This window comes from Furipterus horrens, unplaced genomic scaffold (assembly GCF_987537825.1).
Source record: "Furipterus horrens unplaced genomic scaffold, mFurHor1.1.pri manual_scaffold_1, whole genome shotgun sequence".
NCBI classification, from domain to species: domain Eukaryota; kingdom Metazoa; phylum Chordata; class Mammalia; order Chiroptera; family Furipteridae; genus Furipterus; species Furipterus horrens.
The window spans coordinates 120,587,262-120,603,394 of NW_028327171.1; the positions used below are offsets into that span (position 1 = coordinate 120,587,262).

The 16,133-nt window shown below is 51.7% G+C and overlaps 1 protein-coding gene across 3 annotated transcripts in view; it reads right to left on the reverse strand.

The window, feature by feature from the left end:
- Window positions 1-1,675: 1,675 nt before the first annotated feature.
- The window catches only part of GLI2 (GLI family zinc finger 2), a 177,180-nt gene continuing 162,722 nt past the window's right edge, over window positions 1,676-16,133 (reverse strand). For all 3 annotated transcript variants that reach the window (XM_090279270.1, XM_090279263.1, XM_090279257.1), the window contains 5 exons: window positions 13,453-13,602; window positions 10,695-10,859; window positions 9,089-9,370; window positions 7,306-7,642; window positions 1,676-5,836 (listed from right to left, as the gene is read on the reverse strand). In XM_090279270.1, the coding sequence (XP_090135396.1) occupies window positions 3,417-5,836; window positions 7,306-7,642; window positions 9,089-9,370; window positions 10,695-10,859; window positions 13,453-13,602 (3,354 nt within the window). In that variant the 3' untranslated portion in view covers window positions 1,676-3,416. The remainder of the gene's footprint in view (window positions 5,837-7,305; window positions 7,643-9,088; window positions 9,371-10,694; window positions 10,860-13,452; window positions 13,603-16,133) is intronic.

The following is a 16,133-nucleotide window of genomic DNA, read 5'->3' on the forward strand; positions in this document are numbered from 1 at the left end:
AATGGCTATAGTGGGCTTAATACTGTGGCTCACCCAGTCTCAGGCAACACTGAAAAACTTTTGCCCCCAAAGCAGAGAAGTGCTGCTTCCAAAGCTGTAACATGTGGCAAAGCAGAGAAGGTGCCAAGCCTGGAGATGGGCTTTGAAAGAGGCAGAAGAGAGGGTGAGCCAAGCACGCTCAATTCCTCCTCCTGAGTGTGCTAGGAGCTAAGTGAATCCTTCCCACAGGAGGAAGGCCAGGAGTGGGACTCTGGCTATAGTCTTCCTGCCAGAAAATTACTGCCAGAGAAGTGATGGCTCCCCTGACACAGCAACAACTCTGGAATGCTCTGCAGAAAGAAAATCTGCTATATTCCATTGCACTTGGGTGTTACCTACATTTATTTAACCAGAGAACCCTTCTCCAGTCCACTTGATTACAGCCCACAGAACTAGTTCTGAGTTTAAACACCCTCCATGTGGCTTGCCTCCAAATGCTCCATCCTGGGTGCCAAAGTATTCTCAGGGCCCTGGCCAGTGTGGCTTAGTTAGTTGGGCATCATCTTACAAAGTGAAAAGTTGCAGGTTTGATTCCTGGTCAGGGCACATGCCTAGGTTGCAGGTTTGTGTGCTTGAGAGGAAACTGATTGATGTTTCCCTCACATCCATGTTTCTCTCCCTCTCTCCCTCCCTTCCCCTCTTAAGAAAGGAAGGAAAGAAGGAAGAAAGGAAGGAAGGAAGGAAGGAAGGAAGGAAGGAAGGAAGGAAGAAAGAAAGAAAGAAAGAAAGAAAGAAAGAAAGAAAGAAAGAAAGAAAAGGAAGGAAGGAAGGAAGGAAGGAAGGAAGGAAGAAAGGAAGGAAGGAAGGAAGGAAGGAAGGAAGGAAGGAAGGAAGGAAGAAAGAGAAAGAAAGAAAGAAAGAAAGAAAGAAAGAAAGAAAGAAAGAAAGAAAGAAAGAGAAACAAAATTTTTTCAGGGATAGGAGGAAGTACAGAAGTGCCTTCCACCGCCTCCAACCCAGTCCTGGGAATCCTCTTCCCTGTTCTCCCATCCCAGTTCCAGAATTCATCCCAGGCCCCAGGCCCTACTCATTGGCCCCACTGCAGTGGCCCAATTTTTGCCATTGGTTGACTGATCTCTTATTAGACTGGAGCACCCCCCGTGCACCTGCCAGGGTCACCTCTCAGGACTGAACCCTGCTAGTGGCTGCTTCCCAGGGACACCTTCACCCAAGGCTGACTGCTGGGTATCCTGGGCTCCAGCTGCCAGCCTGACTCTCCTTTTGCCTGCACCAGAGCACAGAACGTCTGCCTGTATTCTCCCCAGGCCCAACCCAACTCAAATGTGCCATCAGACTGCTCTTAAAGAGGAGATTCTGACATGAGGAGGGCTTGGGACTATACCTGGATCTGGTATGCATGCCCTCAGCAAGCCAGCTTTGATTTTCAAACCAGCTCACTGGAAGAACAACCAGATATGGACTATAAAACACTAAATCCTACCCACCTCCCTCCTCTAGCGAGACAACATACAAAGCCAGTAAATGCCTCAGCATTAAGCATTCCTTGGCAAACATGGAATAGTCAATTTTGACACTGTTGAGAAAAAATACAGCCTGATTTCCACCCAGGTGCACCAAATTTACTGCCTAGGCTCTCATTAACTACTGTCAAGGAAGAGGCAGATAGACAAAATAATTATGAAAAAAATTATTTTTTTAATATACAAAAAGACTTATTTACAAGTTGAACATGTCATTTTGATTCATAGCATGTAGAAAAAGCTAAAAATGTTTTGCAGATATAAATTTGGCTGGATGACTCACCTACAGTATTTTCAGGGAGGATGTCTTTTGTACAGACTACACAGAGGGTGGGAACAGCTAGTGAAATCCTAGCTCAGGGAATGAATGACCACCATAAAACCCAGATTCCTGGACTTCTCCCAGGGCTGCTATTTGGACTTGGCCTTTTCTTTGGACCCTAATAAAGCATTTGATGTTCTGGGATGCAGAAGGCCCAGGTAAGGTGCTGGCCCTATCCTGCCTGAAGCCAGGGTCACAGTCAGTACCAAGCTCACAGTGATGCAGTTGGTTTTGGCAACGTCGCCACACATTCAACATGGGTAAGGTACAGGGTGTGTATGTGTGTGTGCTGGGCAGGATGCACAAATTCATCCTCAGTATGTTCCAGAATATTTCTGGACACCAGTTCCAAATTGTATTTGGGATTGTGGCTTGGTCACGCTGAACCATGTCGGTCCCTCAGAGTCCCAAGAATCAACTCCCTTACCCTCCCACCCCTACCAAAAACACCATGCATGTCATCATGCCCTGAAATGAATGAGAGGGCAGGGGAAGGGAATCCAGAAGACACAGGACTTCACGTTGTGGCTTGGCAGAGACCACTGAGCTGCTGGTGAGGGGCAGCATGGCCCGGAGGGACCTGGACAGAGGCTGCCATGAGGCCCTGGGGAAAAGGGGGCAAACAGTGCACTGGAGAAGCAGGACAGGGTAAACATGTGACTTCCTCCTCCTGGAAATCTCCAGGGTGGCCTGAGGCTGTGCCCCATGCACTCTCACTTTCTAAAGGTTTCATCTGGCTTGGCTCCCTCGGTCCATGCCTAGCCCACAGAAGCCCACAGAAGCTCCAGCAGCCCCGAGGTATTTAGAAGTAAGTGTTCTTTTCAGGAAGGGTTACATTCTACATGCATGAATACTGTAAACAAGGTCTGGAGAGGCCCAGGCTTCTGGGCATGCCCCGAGCATTACAATTTTTTCTTTCCTTTTTCTGGCAGTACTTCTATACTTTATTCATTCACATACACTTGGACAGTCTGCCAGTTGAAAACGTGGCTTTGCAGGGTAGATGCCAGCTCTACCAAACCTGAAATCAGGATGTGCTTCCGAATCCTCAAGGCAAAATCTGTTTTCCTCTGTGGCAAGGGGAGTTAACAACCTCATGAATTAAGTTTCACAGAAGAATCCCCGTGGGCCAGCAATTCCTTTTCCTTGCAAGTATCAGAATGAGAAGCTTATCTTCCCGGGTTAGAATACCCAGTATGACTTGAAGATTCAAACCTTAATGTGGTTCCTCTACGCCTTCCCTTGTGTACTTGGAAAGCACCGGCCAATGTATCCCCCATTAGCCAAGTGATGGAGGCGAAGAAGCCAGAGCAGAGTAGCCCTACAAACACCCAAAGTGGGAAGCACTGTGTAAATGAGTCTCTCCTATTGAGATACTTTTAGTGTTCTGAAAAATAATCCAAAAGAAGACCAGACAGGATGCACATAAACTTGCCCTTAAAGGATCTGTGGTCTGAACCAGCCACTGGCAAACTCCCTCAGACCTACTAATACTTTTTTGGAAAAAGACAACATGGACGACAGCCCCACGCTCTGGAAGTGGATGGCGCCTCTGGGTCCACTCAGCTGGAGCCTTAGCTCATCATGTTCAGGAACTTGCTCTCCTCCGCCAGGCTGGTGAGCATGGAGCTCATGTCCCCGACGGCCATGTTGCTGATGCCCGTAGGGATGGGGGGTAGAGTCAGGGAGTTCTGAGGGGTAGTGAGGCGGGAGGAGTTCTGGGAGAGACTGTGGAGAAGGCTGGGGCTCAGGGCACCCGAGAGCAAGCTTGAGTGATCGCTGTCATCCATGATGGCATCGAAATCAATCTGGGGGGCCTCCAGTAGCTGGGAGTCCACAGTGCTGGACACCTGGTTGACCCCTGGTGAGGGCAAGGGCTGGGGCTGGATGCTCTCCGGGCAGGCCTGTGGCTGTGGTGGCTGAGGCCTCATGACCTGGCAGCCCACGTGGTTATCCAGGCCTCCATTCTGTTCATACATGTGGATTTGGCCATAATAGTAGAGCATGTTGTGGTCCCGGGCCCCGCCTGTATCCTGTGGCGGCAGCTGAGGAGGCAGGGACGCCATAGTGCCCATCATTCCCTTGTGCATAGATTCTGCCGTCTCCTGGTTGGCTGACACAGCAGCCATGGCATGGCCTGTGGTCCTAGCATAGGCCAGCTGCTGCCCAGCACGTACCCCTCGGTGGCGGCCATTAGGGTTTGGATCAGGAGGTGGCCGGGGTTGCACTAGGCCAAGGCTTGGTCCAGCCAACCCCACTGTGCTCTGCTGGAGCTCCATGAAGTCAGGCTGGTGGGGAGGCAGAAGACTGGGCCCCTGCTGGAAGACCTCCTGGCTGATGGGGCTTGCCTGGTGATGGCTCTGCTGTGGGTAGCTCTGGGCTGCATGAGGTGGTGCCATCCCGGCCAGGGTGGAATTGAGGACCCCAAGTTCCCTGAGGAGGGAGGGGTTGGAAGCCATTTCAATTTGCTGGGGGAGCCCCAGGTGCCCTGGCTTGCTGGCCAGGTTGCTGCAGGATGTGGGGAACTGATTCAGGGCCCCTCCCCTGGTATTGGAGCTCAGCTGGGGGTGGGCTTGGCTGTAGCTGGCGTGGAGGCTCACTGTTGTCATGCTGGGACATTGGCCACCTGTTCCCGCCTGCCGCAGCTGCTGCATATAATTTATCCTGGGCATGGAGGGGGCTCCACTGCAGGGCTGAGGGTGTGGCTGTGTGTTGTCCAGGCCCCCTGGGCTTGGCTGCAGGCCTTGTGAACAGTAGCCTGGGTACTGGTCGAAGGCTGGCTTCTGCTGCACTACAGCCAGATTGCCCTGCAGAATGGGTGGAGGCTTCACCTGGCTGCTCAGGGCATCCATGGTGCCAGAGCTCACCTCATTCCACTGCACAGGCATGCTGTTTTTGTTCAGGTTAGAGGAGGCTCCGTAGCCCAGCTGGCAACCTGCCGGCACAGGGGCAGAGGGGCCTGTGTTTGAGTCCACAGCTGCCGCCCTGCGCTGCCCATGCAGCCCTGGGCTGGGCAGTTTGGGGTGTTCAGAGAAGCAGGTGCTTTCTGGGGGATAGACTTGCCGGCTGCTCTCATCCAGGGCCCCGCTGGCACGTGCCTTGATGTACTGCACCACATCATCAGGCAGCACAAGGTCATCCTCGGGCAGCACGAAGTTGCCCTCAGGCTCTGCACCATCTGTCCCAGCTGCCATGGCCTCCATCACTGCGTTCTCGCTGATGCTGGGTGGTCGGGGCGAGTAGGTGCCACAGGCCAGTCTGCCATCAGTGTTGGTGGGACCCTGCAGGCGGAGGCCACACCTCTCCGCGGCACAAGGTGGCAGCGGGCCTGGATTCACGTTGTGGGCACTGAGGAAACGCTGCACTCGTGGGAGAGCCAGGGTGTCAGGCCGCCTCACAGGGTCGCTGGCCCGACGTGCTCCACTGCCCGGTGCCTCATGGGGGAAGGCGGGTGCGGGCCCTGCATGGCCATAGGCCGGCCCGCCACTGCCCCGCCGGGGGCCCAACATGCGCTTGGACGCCTCCAACAGTGCCAGCTGGGCCCGCAGGTTCCCGCGCTCCAGGCCTGGCAGCGGAGTCGGGGGTGGCCCACCAGTGGCCGCCGCATACTTGGCCCGAAGGCTGTACTGCTGCGCAGGAGTCAGGCTGAGCGGCCCCACGCCGACGCCGCTACACTGGCTGGCCTCGCTTGAGCGCCGGGATGCATCGGTGGAGATGGGGTCATAGGAGTCCGCAGAGCTTGCGTGGTGAGGGTGGCTGGCGCCCAAAGGCGAGGCCTCGCTGGAGCGGCGGCTGGAGAAGTATGGAGAAATGCCAGAAGAGCGGCGGCTCACGGTGTAGGCTGAACTGACGGTGCTGGTGGAACTATCCCGGCGCTCCTGCAGGTGGCTTAGCACGGTCATCTCGTTGGCAGACAGCTCGGACAGCCGCGGGTTGGGCAGCAGCCCCACTGGCCTGCCACCCCCGCTGCCACTGAAGTTTTCCAGGAGGGAGCCTATGGGAAAGGAGAGGAGTCAGCACGAGTGACTGGGGTGGGGTGTGGTGCTCTGCCTGCTGTGATGAGGCAGAGTCTGCACCCCTGGAGCCCTGGGACATGGTCTGGTACACAGGAGGCACTCAACCAGTGATTTCTGGGTGCAAGGAGGAAGGAAGGAATGGTAAGTGAGCAAATGCTGGCGCTTATTGCTAAGGGTGAACAAACAGACGTCAGGAAGCCAGATCCTGGTCTGGGCTCTCCCACTGTCTGCACTGCCTGGCTGGCCCTGAATTCTCATTACATCTGGTGCTGTTTCTCCAGCTATGGATACAATGTCTTCTCCGTAGGACTGAGATACTGAAAAAAGCCCAGGAGAGCCCTGGCCACAGCCTCCCAGCATCCTCACCCTCCATGGATGGATGCTACCTGGGTTTACTGAGCAGACTGCTTATATGAAGGGCCTGGTGACCCATGCCCATAGAAGGGGAGGAAGGGCAGCCCAGGGGGCAGGGAGAAGTGAGCAGTGACGCAGACCCAACAACAGCCTCGGCTGACTTCACGGGGAGCTCTGGGCCTCAAACAGCCTTTACGCTCTTGCAGTGATCAGTCATTGGATGTAAGCCACCCTGGGAAGGGGTGACCTTGGGTGAGGCAGCTGTCAGCAACCCAGGTGATCTCTATGAAGCTGACAGTTAAAGGCCATCTGCCAGCAGTTTCCTCAACAGCTGAGTCAACAATTCCTCCCTTCAGGGGAGAGCTGGGTGGTACATCTCAGCATCCACTTCTCAAAAACCCAGTCCTATGGTTCACACTGGGCCGTGAGTCCCTGGAGGGCGGCCTATAGGCTAAGTGCCCCAGTGTGCCTGGTGCACTGCCTGGCACAGGGCCAGCACTCAAATACTGCTTGGAGAAGCTGCCTTCCATCTCAAAGCTTGGCCGACTCCTCCTGAGGCCGAATACAGGGCTGTCTCCTACATAAAGTCCTCCTTGCCCTTCCCCTGCTGACATGCTTTCTCCCTCCTCCACACAGCTCTCCCTCAGAGCTGGGCTCATTCTGGGGCAACTATGCCCCTGGCGGCATGGCCTTCTAACTCTTACTCTCCTTTTAACCAAAGGGACCAGGATGATAACACTCCTGCCTGGAACCTTTGCCATAGTGCCCACAGCAGGTACCTAATAAATGACTGAATGCCTCATGAGGAAGTGGATGGTGTGGGCAGGGCCTACCGATACAGCATGGTGAGTTGAAAGAGCACAGGCTTTGCAGCTACTCAGGTCTAGGCTAAGTCTCAGCTCTGCCATTGACTTAAGTGAGGTACTTTCCCCTCTCTGAGCCTCAGTTTCCTAATCTGTGCAATGGACGGGTAAGATCCGTCCTATTGTGGGCATCCAATGAGAGGCCATATGGTGCTTGATGGGCATGAACCTAGTGGATGCTGCCCAAGGCTCTGTCCCTCCCCAGTCCACACACCACAACCCCCACTCACCACTTCCCGGGAGGGGAGGCAGCTTGGTGTTCCGGGTGTGTGGGGCTGGCCCAGCCCATGAGCAGGAATCTTTGAGTGACTTGAGCTTCTCCTTCTTGAGCTGCTCTAACCGGTGCATGGTGGTCATGTGTTGGCGCAGCTGCAGGCCACCCGTGGAGGGGGCAACCAGGGCTGAGGCATCGGCCCCCGGGGGCATGTCATCTAGAGCTGTCAGGTCTCCTAAGCTCCCAGGCCCTGTCCCCGGCATGTCCACACCACTGTCATTGTTGGGGGCACTGCCCAAAGGAGAGGGCTCGCTGCTGCAGGATGACTGGGCCCCAGGGCTGGACTGACACAGCTGTAGGGGACAGGGTGAGAAGGCGCAGACTCAGAAGTGTGAGAACCCACCTGGACCCACACCAATGATGCACCCTTGCACACCCAGGGACAGGAAGGAAGAAGAGCCAAAGCTCTTCTCTGAGCCTTGGCTTCCCCAACTATAAGAAGGATCTGAACTGCCTGTAAGGCAGAGTTAGTGAATGGGTGGAAAGCATCAGCATGTAGAAGACACCCAGTAACTGTCAGCCCCCTGGACGCACCCTGTGCTGCTAAGCTCTCCCAGCTGGCGTCTGGGTCAGAGCTCTGCCTGTTGAACTCTCAACATGTGGACACTTTGAAGCTGTGCCACACAGAGGCTGCTGAAGCCACATGAAGTTGATATGAAAGAGGACACTCAAGCATTCCCAACAACTGCAATGTGCCCACAATGAAGCAAGGGGTAATGAAGCCTGCTGACTCCATGCCTTCTCAGCAGGCCAGAGGGCGGTGGTCAGAAAGGGAAAGGATGAGCAGGGAGGTGGAACAGCTGGATGCAGCCCTTGTCTAAGTGGCCATCAAGATAGCCCTTCCTCTGGGTCAGGGTAGACGGGGCCAAGAGCTCGTGGCACGTGTATACTGTGCAGAACTCCACGGAATCTGGAACTGAACCTAAATGGCACCTCTGGGCTCATTTCTATCCTGGACCTTTCCTTGGGAAGCTGCAATACCCCATCCTGTCCATGGCCCCACCCACATTCTTTACCCTGGCACTCAAGATCTGCTGTAGGTCAGTCCTGTCCTCTGCTGCCCTAACCCACACTCTTCCCTTTCCCTCGTGCAGGCTTGGACCCCACCACTTGCTCCTGTACCTGTCAGCTTGACTCTTGCTTCCAGTGTTTGCCTGTTCTGATGGTCCCACCTGCAGTGTCTGCTGTCTACCTATCCAGACACACCTTCCTATGTCCTGGACAGGCACCCAGCCCACCCTCACCCATGCCAGCCCACCCCCACCCCCACCAGCCTCTCTGCTCACCTCAGTAACGTCTATCCTTAGGGGAGGTACAGTCAGGAAAAAGAGGTGGAGACAAAGAACAGGTGGTTAGAACAAAAGGAATGGAGGCCACAGGGACAAGGATGCAGAGGAGAGAGGACCCGCTGTGGCACTCAGTGCTGGTTAGAAAGGCAGACACCAGGAACCAACCCCAGCCCATTGTAGACTGACCACATAGGAGCAGACACCCCTGTTGCCCACAACCTGCCGAGCAGAGTGGGACTTGGCACAAGAGAGCTTCTATGAGAGACCCAAGGTGGGGAGGGGAGGAAAGTCAAACTGGAGAGAGGAGGGACAACATTGTGTGCTTACAGGGAGCCCTAGGGCAGAGCCCATAGCAGCCGTTGGGGCTCTGGATCCCTGGCGGTGCTATGGGATGGCCTGCCAGGCTCGGCTTCCTGGGGAAAGGGGCCTCCACTGCCCAGCTCCGCTTACCCCAGAACTCTCAGTCTTGATGGCTTTGACATGCAGGCAGTCCTCCACAGCCTGACTGGTGCTGCTGGCCTCGGCGATCTCCTCGGAGCCCCGGCCACCAGGTTCAGTGTTGGCCTCATTGTCCCCATTCTCCTTGAGCAGTGGGGCACGGAGGGGCAGGTCATTGCGCTGCTTCTTGGTGATGTGAGCATCTGGGCCGTGCACCGTTTTCACGTGCTTTCGGAGAGAGCTGGGGTCTGTGTATCGCTTGGTGCAGCCTGGAATCTTGCAGATGTAGGGTTTCTGGGAAGAGAAGCAGGCGGCGGCTTTATGGATGGGCCACGATGACAAACTCGGATGGAATGGGCATATTCCCTGTTCCTCCTGAAGCCATGTCTCTTCCTTCCCCAGAGTCTAACTGGCACGGTTGGGAGGTGCTCCACCTACTTGCAGCTATGCCTTCTGGACAGAATCATGCCAGCCCCAGGCCTGCAGCGGCCTGCCCTACTGTCCTATCTGCCACCTTTTCCAGCAGGTAAGCATGTCTGTGTTGCTACAAGCTGGGGACATAGATCAGAGACTGTGGAGGGAGAGGGGGACACAGAGCCCAGTGTGATCATAATGCTGTTTCCCCTGTGACAGGGCATTGGGATTTCTGATATCAGTAGTGAGTGTTATACCTTGTTGCACCTATGAGGCAGTGCTAGAACCCTGAGCTCTCTGACAGGGAAAGACAGGCTCAGAGAGGCAAATAAACTGGCTCAAAGTCACCCAGGAATGGGATGAAAACCCAGAGTTTCTGAACCTCAGTCCTGAGCTCATATGCATAGACAGCCCACACTCACATATGTACGTGCACACCCACACGTGTACACATGTCTACACACAGATGCATGCCCAATGCATAGACCACATACATGTACACAAGTGCACATGCTTACACTCATCTACCTACAGACAGGCACCCAACACATGAGTGTGCATGCATGCACACAAGCCACACCTCCACATAATACATACACATGCACACACATATCCACATACACCTATACATATTAACATGCATACATATACAGACACACATGCAGGCACACACCCCTCTTCAAGACAGCTCATCTATAGACTGAGGGGTTCAGATACCTTTGGGAATTCCTCTAACTTCCTACAAGCACTGGAGCAAGCCCCTTTGGGGTTCAAATGTCTCTAAGCTCTTAGAAATGCTCTTCCCTGAGTCTCCCTAGGTGACAGTATTTGATTGGCTGGGCAGGGACCGGGAAGTAGGTACAGCAGATACCATGGTCTCCATCCAACTTTGATTCCCTGGACATTCTAAGCCCTGGCGGGGACTCTGGCTACCTGGGGAGACAAAGGTTGCTCTGCGTCCCATCAGTAGGGGGCTCACGGACCCAGCAGGACCAGGCAGCACTAACAGATAGAGCATGTCCTTGCTGGCTGCCCAGGCTGTGGGGGCCAAGGCCCACTGCTGTGTGCTGAGTTGGGACAGCGGGTCAGTGGTGGGGAGCAGCACCTGGCACCTGGTTACCTGACCTCCAGATGTCTAGAAGCTATGGGGTGATGCATTTACACATGTGTCAGTGGGGCCCCCGTGCACACTCCTGTGGGGTACCTCATTGGAGTGGGTGCGGTTCTGGTGCTTGGCGCGGTCAGAGGCATTGGAGAAGGCCTTGTTGCAGCCCTCGTGCTCACACACATATGGCTTCTCCCCGGTGTGGGACCGCAGGTGCGTCTTCAGGTTCTCCAGGCGAGAGTAGGCCTTTGAGCAGCCCTCAAACTGGGAAGAGCAGGTTTGGTCAGTGAGGGCGCCCCAGACCCAATGTGGGAGCCTGACCTCATCTTCCCCTTTACCTCTGACCAGTCTAACTGAGCACACTCAGTTCCAAGTGCCTTTTATCTGTTTCTGCAACTCATGGCTATGGTTTGCTACCATGCAAGATGTTAAGAAAATAACGTCCTGCAAAGGACCCACAAGAGCCAACACAATCTCAACAAATTTGGACCACTGACACTTCCCAGTTTCAAAACTTACTATAAAACTGCAATAACCAAGACCACATGGTACTGGCCTAAAGACATAGAGATCAATGCAATAGAAGTGAGAGTTCAGAAATAAGCTCATATATTTAGGGCCAACTGATTTTTGGCAAGGGTGCCAAGACCCTTCAGTGGGGAAAGAACAGTCTCTTCAACAAATGTGATTGGAACAGCTGCATAACCACATGCAGAAGAATGAAGTTGGATCCTTACCTCACATTACATACATACAAAAATTAACTCAAAATGGATTACAGACATAAATGGAAGAGCTACCCCACAATACTATATACATGGTGGGGCAAAAGTTGATTTACAATTGTTTATATGTAAATACTACAATAATTAATAAATAATAATACAAGAATTAACTGTTTCATGTACTCACAACTGTAAACATATTTTTGCCCTACATTATATATATATATGTATATATATATATACATATATATATATAATATGTATATTTATATAAATCTAACTATAAATTTACAAACTACACAACTCAAAGAAGAAAACTTAGGGGTAAATCTTTGTGACCTCGGATCAGGCAATGGTTTCTTAGATATGACACAAAAAGCACAAGCAATTAAAAAATTGGGCTTGTTAAAATTAAAAACATGCTTTAAAGAGAACTGTCAAGAAAATGAAAAGAAAACCCGCAGGATGGGAGAAAATATTTGCAAATCATATATTTGATAAAGTACATGTGCTTACACACATCTACATGCAGACATACACCCAACACATATAAGCACACATATAAAGGTCTAGTAGGACTACTACAATTCAATAATAAAAAGACAAATCATTTAAAATTGGGCAAAATATTTGAGTAGACCTTTCTCCAAAAAAGATATATTAAGAGGCCAATAAGCACATGAAAAGACACTGAACATCATCAGTCATTAGGGAAATGCTAATCAAAACCATAATGGAATGCCACTTCAAATCCACTGCGATGAGTATTATCGAAAGACAGATGACACATGCTGACAAAGATGAGGAGATTTCAGAACCCTCACACGTTGCTAGTGGGAATGCAAATTAACGCAGACAGCCTTTTTGGAAATCAATCTGGCTAATCCTCAAAAAGTTAAACATAGAGTTACCATATGACCCAGCAATTCTACTTTAGGCACATATATAAGAGAATTGAAAACAGATCCGCACAAAAACTTGTATGTAAATGCTCATAACAGCATATGCATAATAGGCTAAAAAGTAAAAACAATGAAAGTAACCATCTACTGATGAATGGATTAAAAACTAGAATCTAACCATACAATGGGCTATCATTTAGCCATAGTATAAAGAAATGAAGTACCAATACATGCTACAACATGGATGAACCTTAAAAACATGATAAGTAAACAAAGCCAGACACAAAGGCTTCACATTGTATGATTTCGTTCTTATGAACTGTCTGGAATAGACAAATTCAGAGACAGGAAGCAGATTAGTGACTGTTAGAATGGGGGAAAGAGAGAACAGAAAGCGGCTGCTAACAGGTATGGAGTTTTACTCTGGGGTCATGAAAACGTTCTGGAATTAACTGGTAATTCACAACTTGTGACTATTAAAAATCATTGAATTGTACATTTAAAAAAATGGCAAACTATGGTATGTGAGTTTTATTTCAATTAAAAATATAACTTGCTAACAAAGGTAACATATTTCATTTTATTCTGAACATCACCAATTTTAAGACAGTCTGATTTCAGAGGTATCAAAATGAGAATAAAGTGCACACCTCGGAATCTATGGACAGGGCAACTCACAGAGAGCAGCTCGCAGAGGTTTTAGCTGCAGCCAGCCACATCAGTGCCTATGGGCCAACTCCCCTCTTAAAGAGGGAGCAATTTCTGTGTGTTTAAAAAACTGTCCTACCAATTATTGTCACAGATCCTGATGACTCCATAAGGGTGGAGTCTAAAAGGTATCTGTGTTCACTTGAAAAAAAGAGATTTTTAACCCATCATTGCTCAAGCTGTGACTCTGCATGCTACCAAGCCAGCCCCTTGGTCTGAGGTCCCCCAGACACGGGAGCGGGGAGGGTGTAGCTGTGCTTTGAGACAACAGCACACACCTACTGCAGTTATACCTCCGAGAGAGAGGAAATCAAAGTTCTGGGATGGCAGATAGGCAAGGAGCCCCCAGGACCAACACAGGTAGAAGGCCTGGGGCAGGAGCAGACAGAATAACGCGTTGGCAAGGCCTGTCCCCCTGGGTTCCCTGCAGTCAGTGCAGCCACGTCTAACACGACCCACACCACCTGGCCCACAGGCTTGGCCCTACAGACACGGGGAGGGCCGTGCTGAGGGCACACTCACCGTGCACTTGTGGGGCTTCTCGCCCGTGTGCCTGCGCATGTGCACCACCAGCATGTACTGCGCCTTGAAGGGCTTCTGCTCCCGCGTGCAGGCCTGCCAGCGGCACACGAATTCCTTCTTCTCCCCGTGGATGTGCTCGTTATTGATGTGCTGCAGAAACAAGCCCACGCAGCAGGTGAGCCCAGCCACCCCCACAGACCACCGCCCACTGTGTGCAGACCACGCACCAGTGACACCTCCTCATGAGTGATCATCAAGTGGGCATTAAGTGAACATATACTGTGTGCTAATTTCTAAGCTGCATTTTCCAATTAGTCATCAAAGTGACCAGCTCAGGTGGTCAAGGGCCTCCTGCTCACCCAGACGGGGCTCTAGGCTCTGGTCTATGGAGAACTGGTGGCTATGAGGATGCTCCGGGCTGCAAACAGTAAGCACTAATTAACTGCAGCAAGGTGGACATGCACATGGTGGGTACATGAGAAGCCTCTCCCGAGCTTGCCCCTATTGTTCCAGAGACTTTTAAATTAAATATTTTTATTATAATGGAAACACAAATGCATGCTCATCTCTGTTTTTGGTAATAACCCATAAGATGATGGTTTTGTCCCTTTTCCCCAAAGGCCCAACTTGTTAAGTGGCCTGTGGTAAGTGTGCCCTGACCAGTAAGTATGAGAGGAGTGAGATTCTGACCCTGTTGAAGGGCCCTGGGGACTGTGTGACATTGCCCCTGGGGCAGAATAGCTCAGGAGAGTGAGCAGATTAACCGAAGACAGCGATGACCTGGCAGCGTGGTCCTGAGAGCCTTGCTTGTCAGGCAAGTGGGTCCGTCCTGGGTTAATCCCGGCATGCATGGGAGCGGCCTTCCTGGGGGGCAGTGCTCACACCCGCCTGAGTCAGCATGGCCCTGGACAGGAACATGGGCTCACTGTTCTCCTTCTCCCAGCCCCTGCGCCCACACCTCCTGGCCTCTGCCCTGGCCTCATCACCTGTATGACTCTCAGAGTAGTTTCTCCTGTGCCGTGGGGCCACAGGCCGCCAAGGCTTTTTATCACAGGTAAGAGAGCAGGCAGCCCTGGGGAGACACTTAGGGTTTTAGTCACTTGCTTTGATTATTAAACCGAAGGCTGCAGTCCTCACTGAAGCAGGGAAATGACCACCTCTGAGCTTGGGATGTGCTGATATGTGTGGGGCCTCCAGCACTTTTACGACCCCAATCTTTTGGGTTGCTTATTTACCTGGGGAGTAGAAATAGGTGGTATTAGTCACTCACACAGTAGAGTGAAAGTACACTGGTCCTCCTGCCTTCGCTCCCACTGGGGCTTCTCTCTGGCGGCCACCAGGGAGCCTCCTCAAGTCCCATCAAGGTCCCATCCTTCCCCTTCCATTTCCTTCTGGGTTCAAGGTTGTATCTTGCCTGAAGGTGCGTCAGGCCTGGCCTGCTTCGCCACAGGGAGATGAAGAGGCTGCAATGCTCTGGTCTTAGAGGCTCATTCTCCCCAGCCCCACCCCAGTCCTCCTCTCTGTTCTCAGCTCCCTCTCCACTTTCACTTCCTTGCACTCACCCCTCCCACCCTCTCTGGATGCCCACTGTCCAGTGCAGCAGCCACCTGCCACTTGTGCTGAGTCCTTGAAATGTGGCTCTTCATCTGAGATGGACTGTAAGTGTAAACACAGCTGTTTCAAACACCGAGAATGAAAAAATAAGGGATGTCAAATATTTCAATAATTTTGTTTTATATTGATTACATGTTGAAAAGACATTTGACATATATTATATGAAATAAAATATATCATTAAAATTAATTTCACCTGTTTCCTTTCACTGTGTCACGTGTTCTCCTACATAATGTAAAATTACACATGTGGCTGGCATTTGTGGCTTGCAGTGTCTTTTTACTGGACAATGCTGCTGTAGATCTTTGCAACCTACACTGCTGTCCAAGAGCTAGGCATCTAGGCACTGGTGCACCTCACTCTGAAAGACAGAGTGACTCATGCCCTGAGTAATAAGCCCAACTATCATGCATACAAACACCAGCATTGCTGAGAGCAAAATCTACAGCACTTGGAACTTCCAGGGGAATCTTGTTGTATTAGCCTCACTTTCCATTTTTAAAGCCTTTCAAATGATGGAAATGCGTTCTGACAATGCCTTTCATTTTTTTCTTATTGGTTTACTTTGGAACAAATTGTTAATAATCGACTGGGGGCTCCGGTTCGCCCGTGTGCCTGCCACCATCCATCTTCCCAGGGAGCAGAGTTGGGCCCAGGAGCCTGGCTCCCCACTCACAGGAGCTTGCTTTTTCCAGGGCCAATGGAGGAGGTCATCTACCACTGCAGGGACAGCCCTGGGCACAGATGGGAACCTGCAGCTGAAGCTTTCATTCCTACATCTGGATCCCTCTGCCTTCATTTGAGGAATTTCCTCCTGGCTCCTTCGGGCCATCCCACTCATTACTGAGCACATCTTTTAGGTCCTGGTCTCCACTCGCTGCCTGGGCCCTCTCTCAGGCCCAGATCCTGTCCCCTCTCTCCTCCTCTGATTCAAACTGATCTATCCTATAACTCATAGCTCCAATGCCCCTTCTCCCAAAGAGGGGTTAGGTAAGACCTTGCCTCACAGGTTCTATGTCAGCTGCAATAATGGTTTTCTGGGAAGTTCACTTCCTGGCTGAGAATTT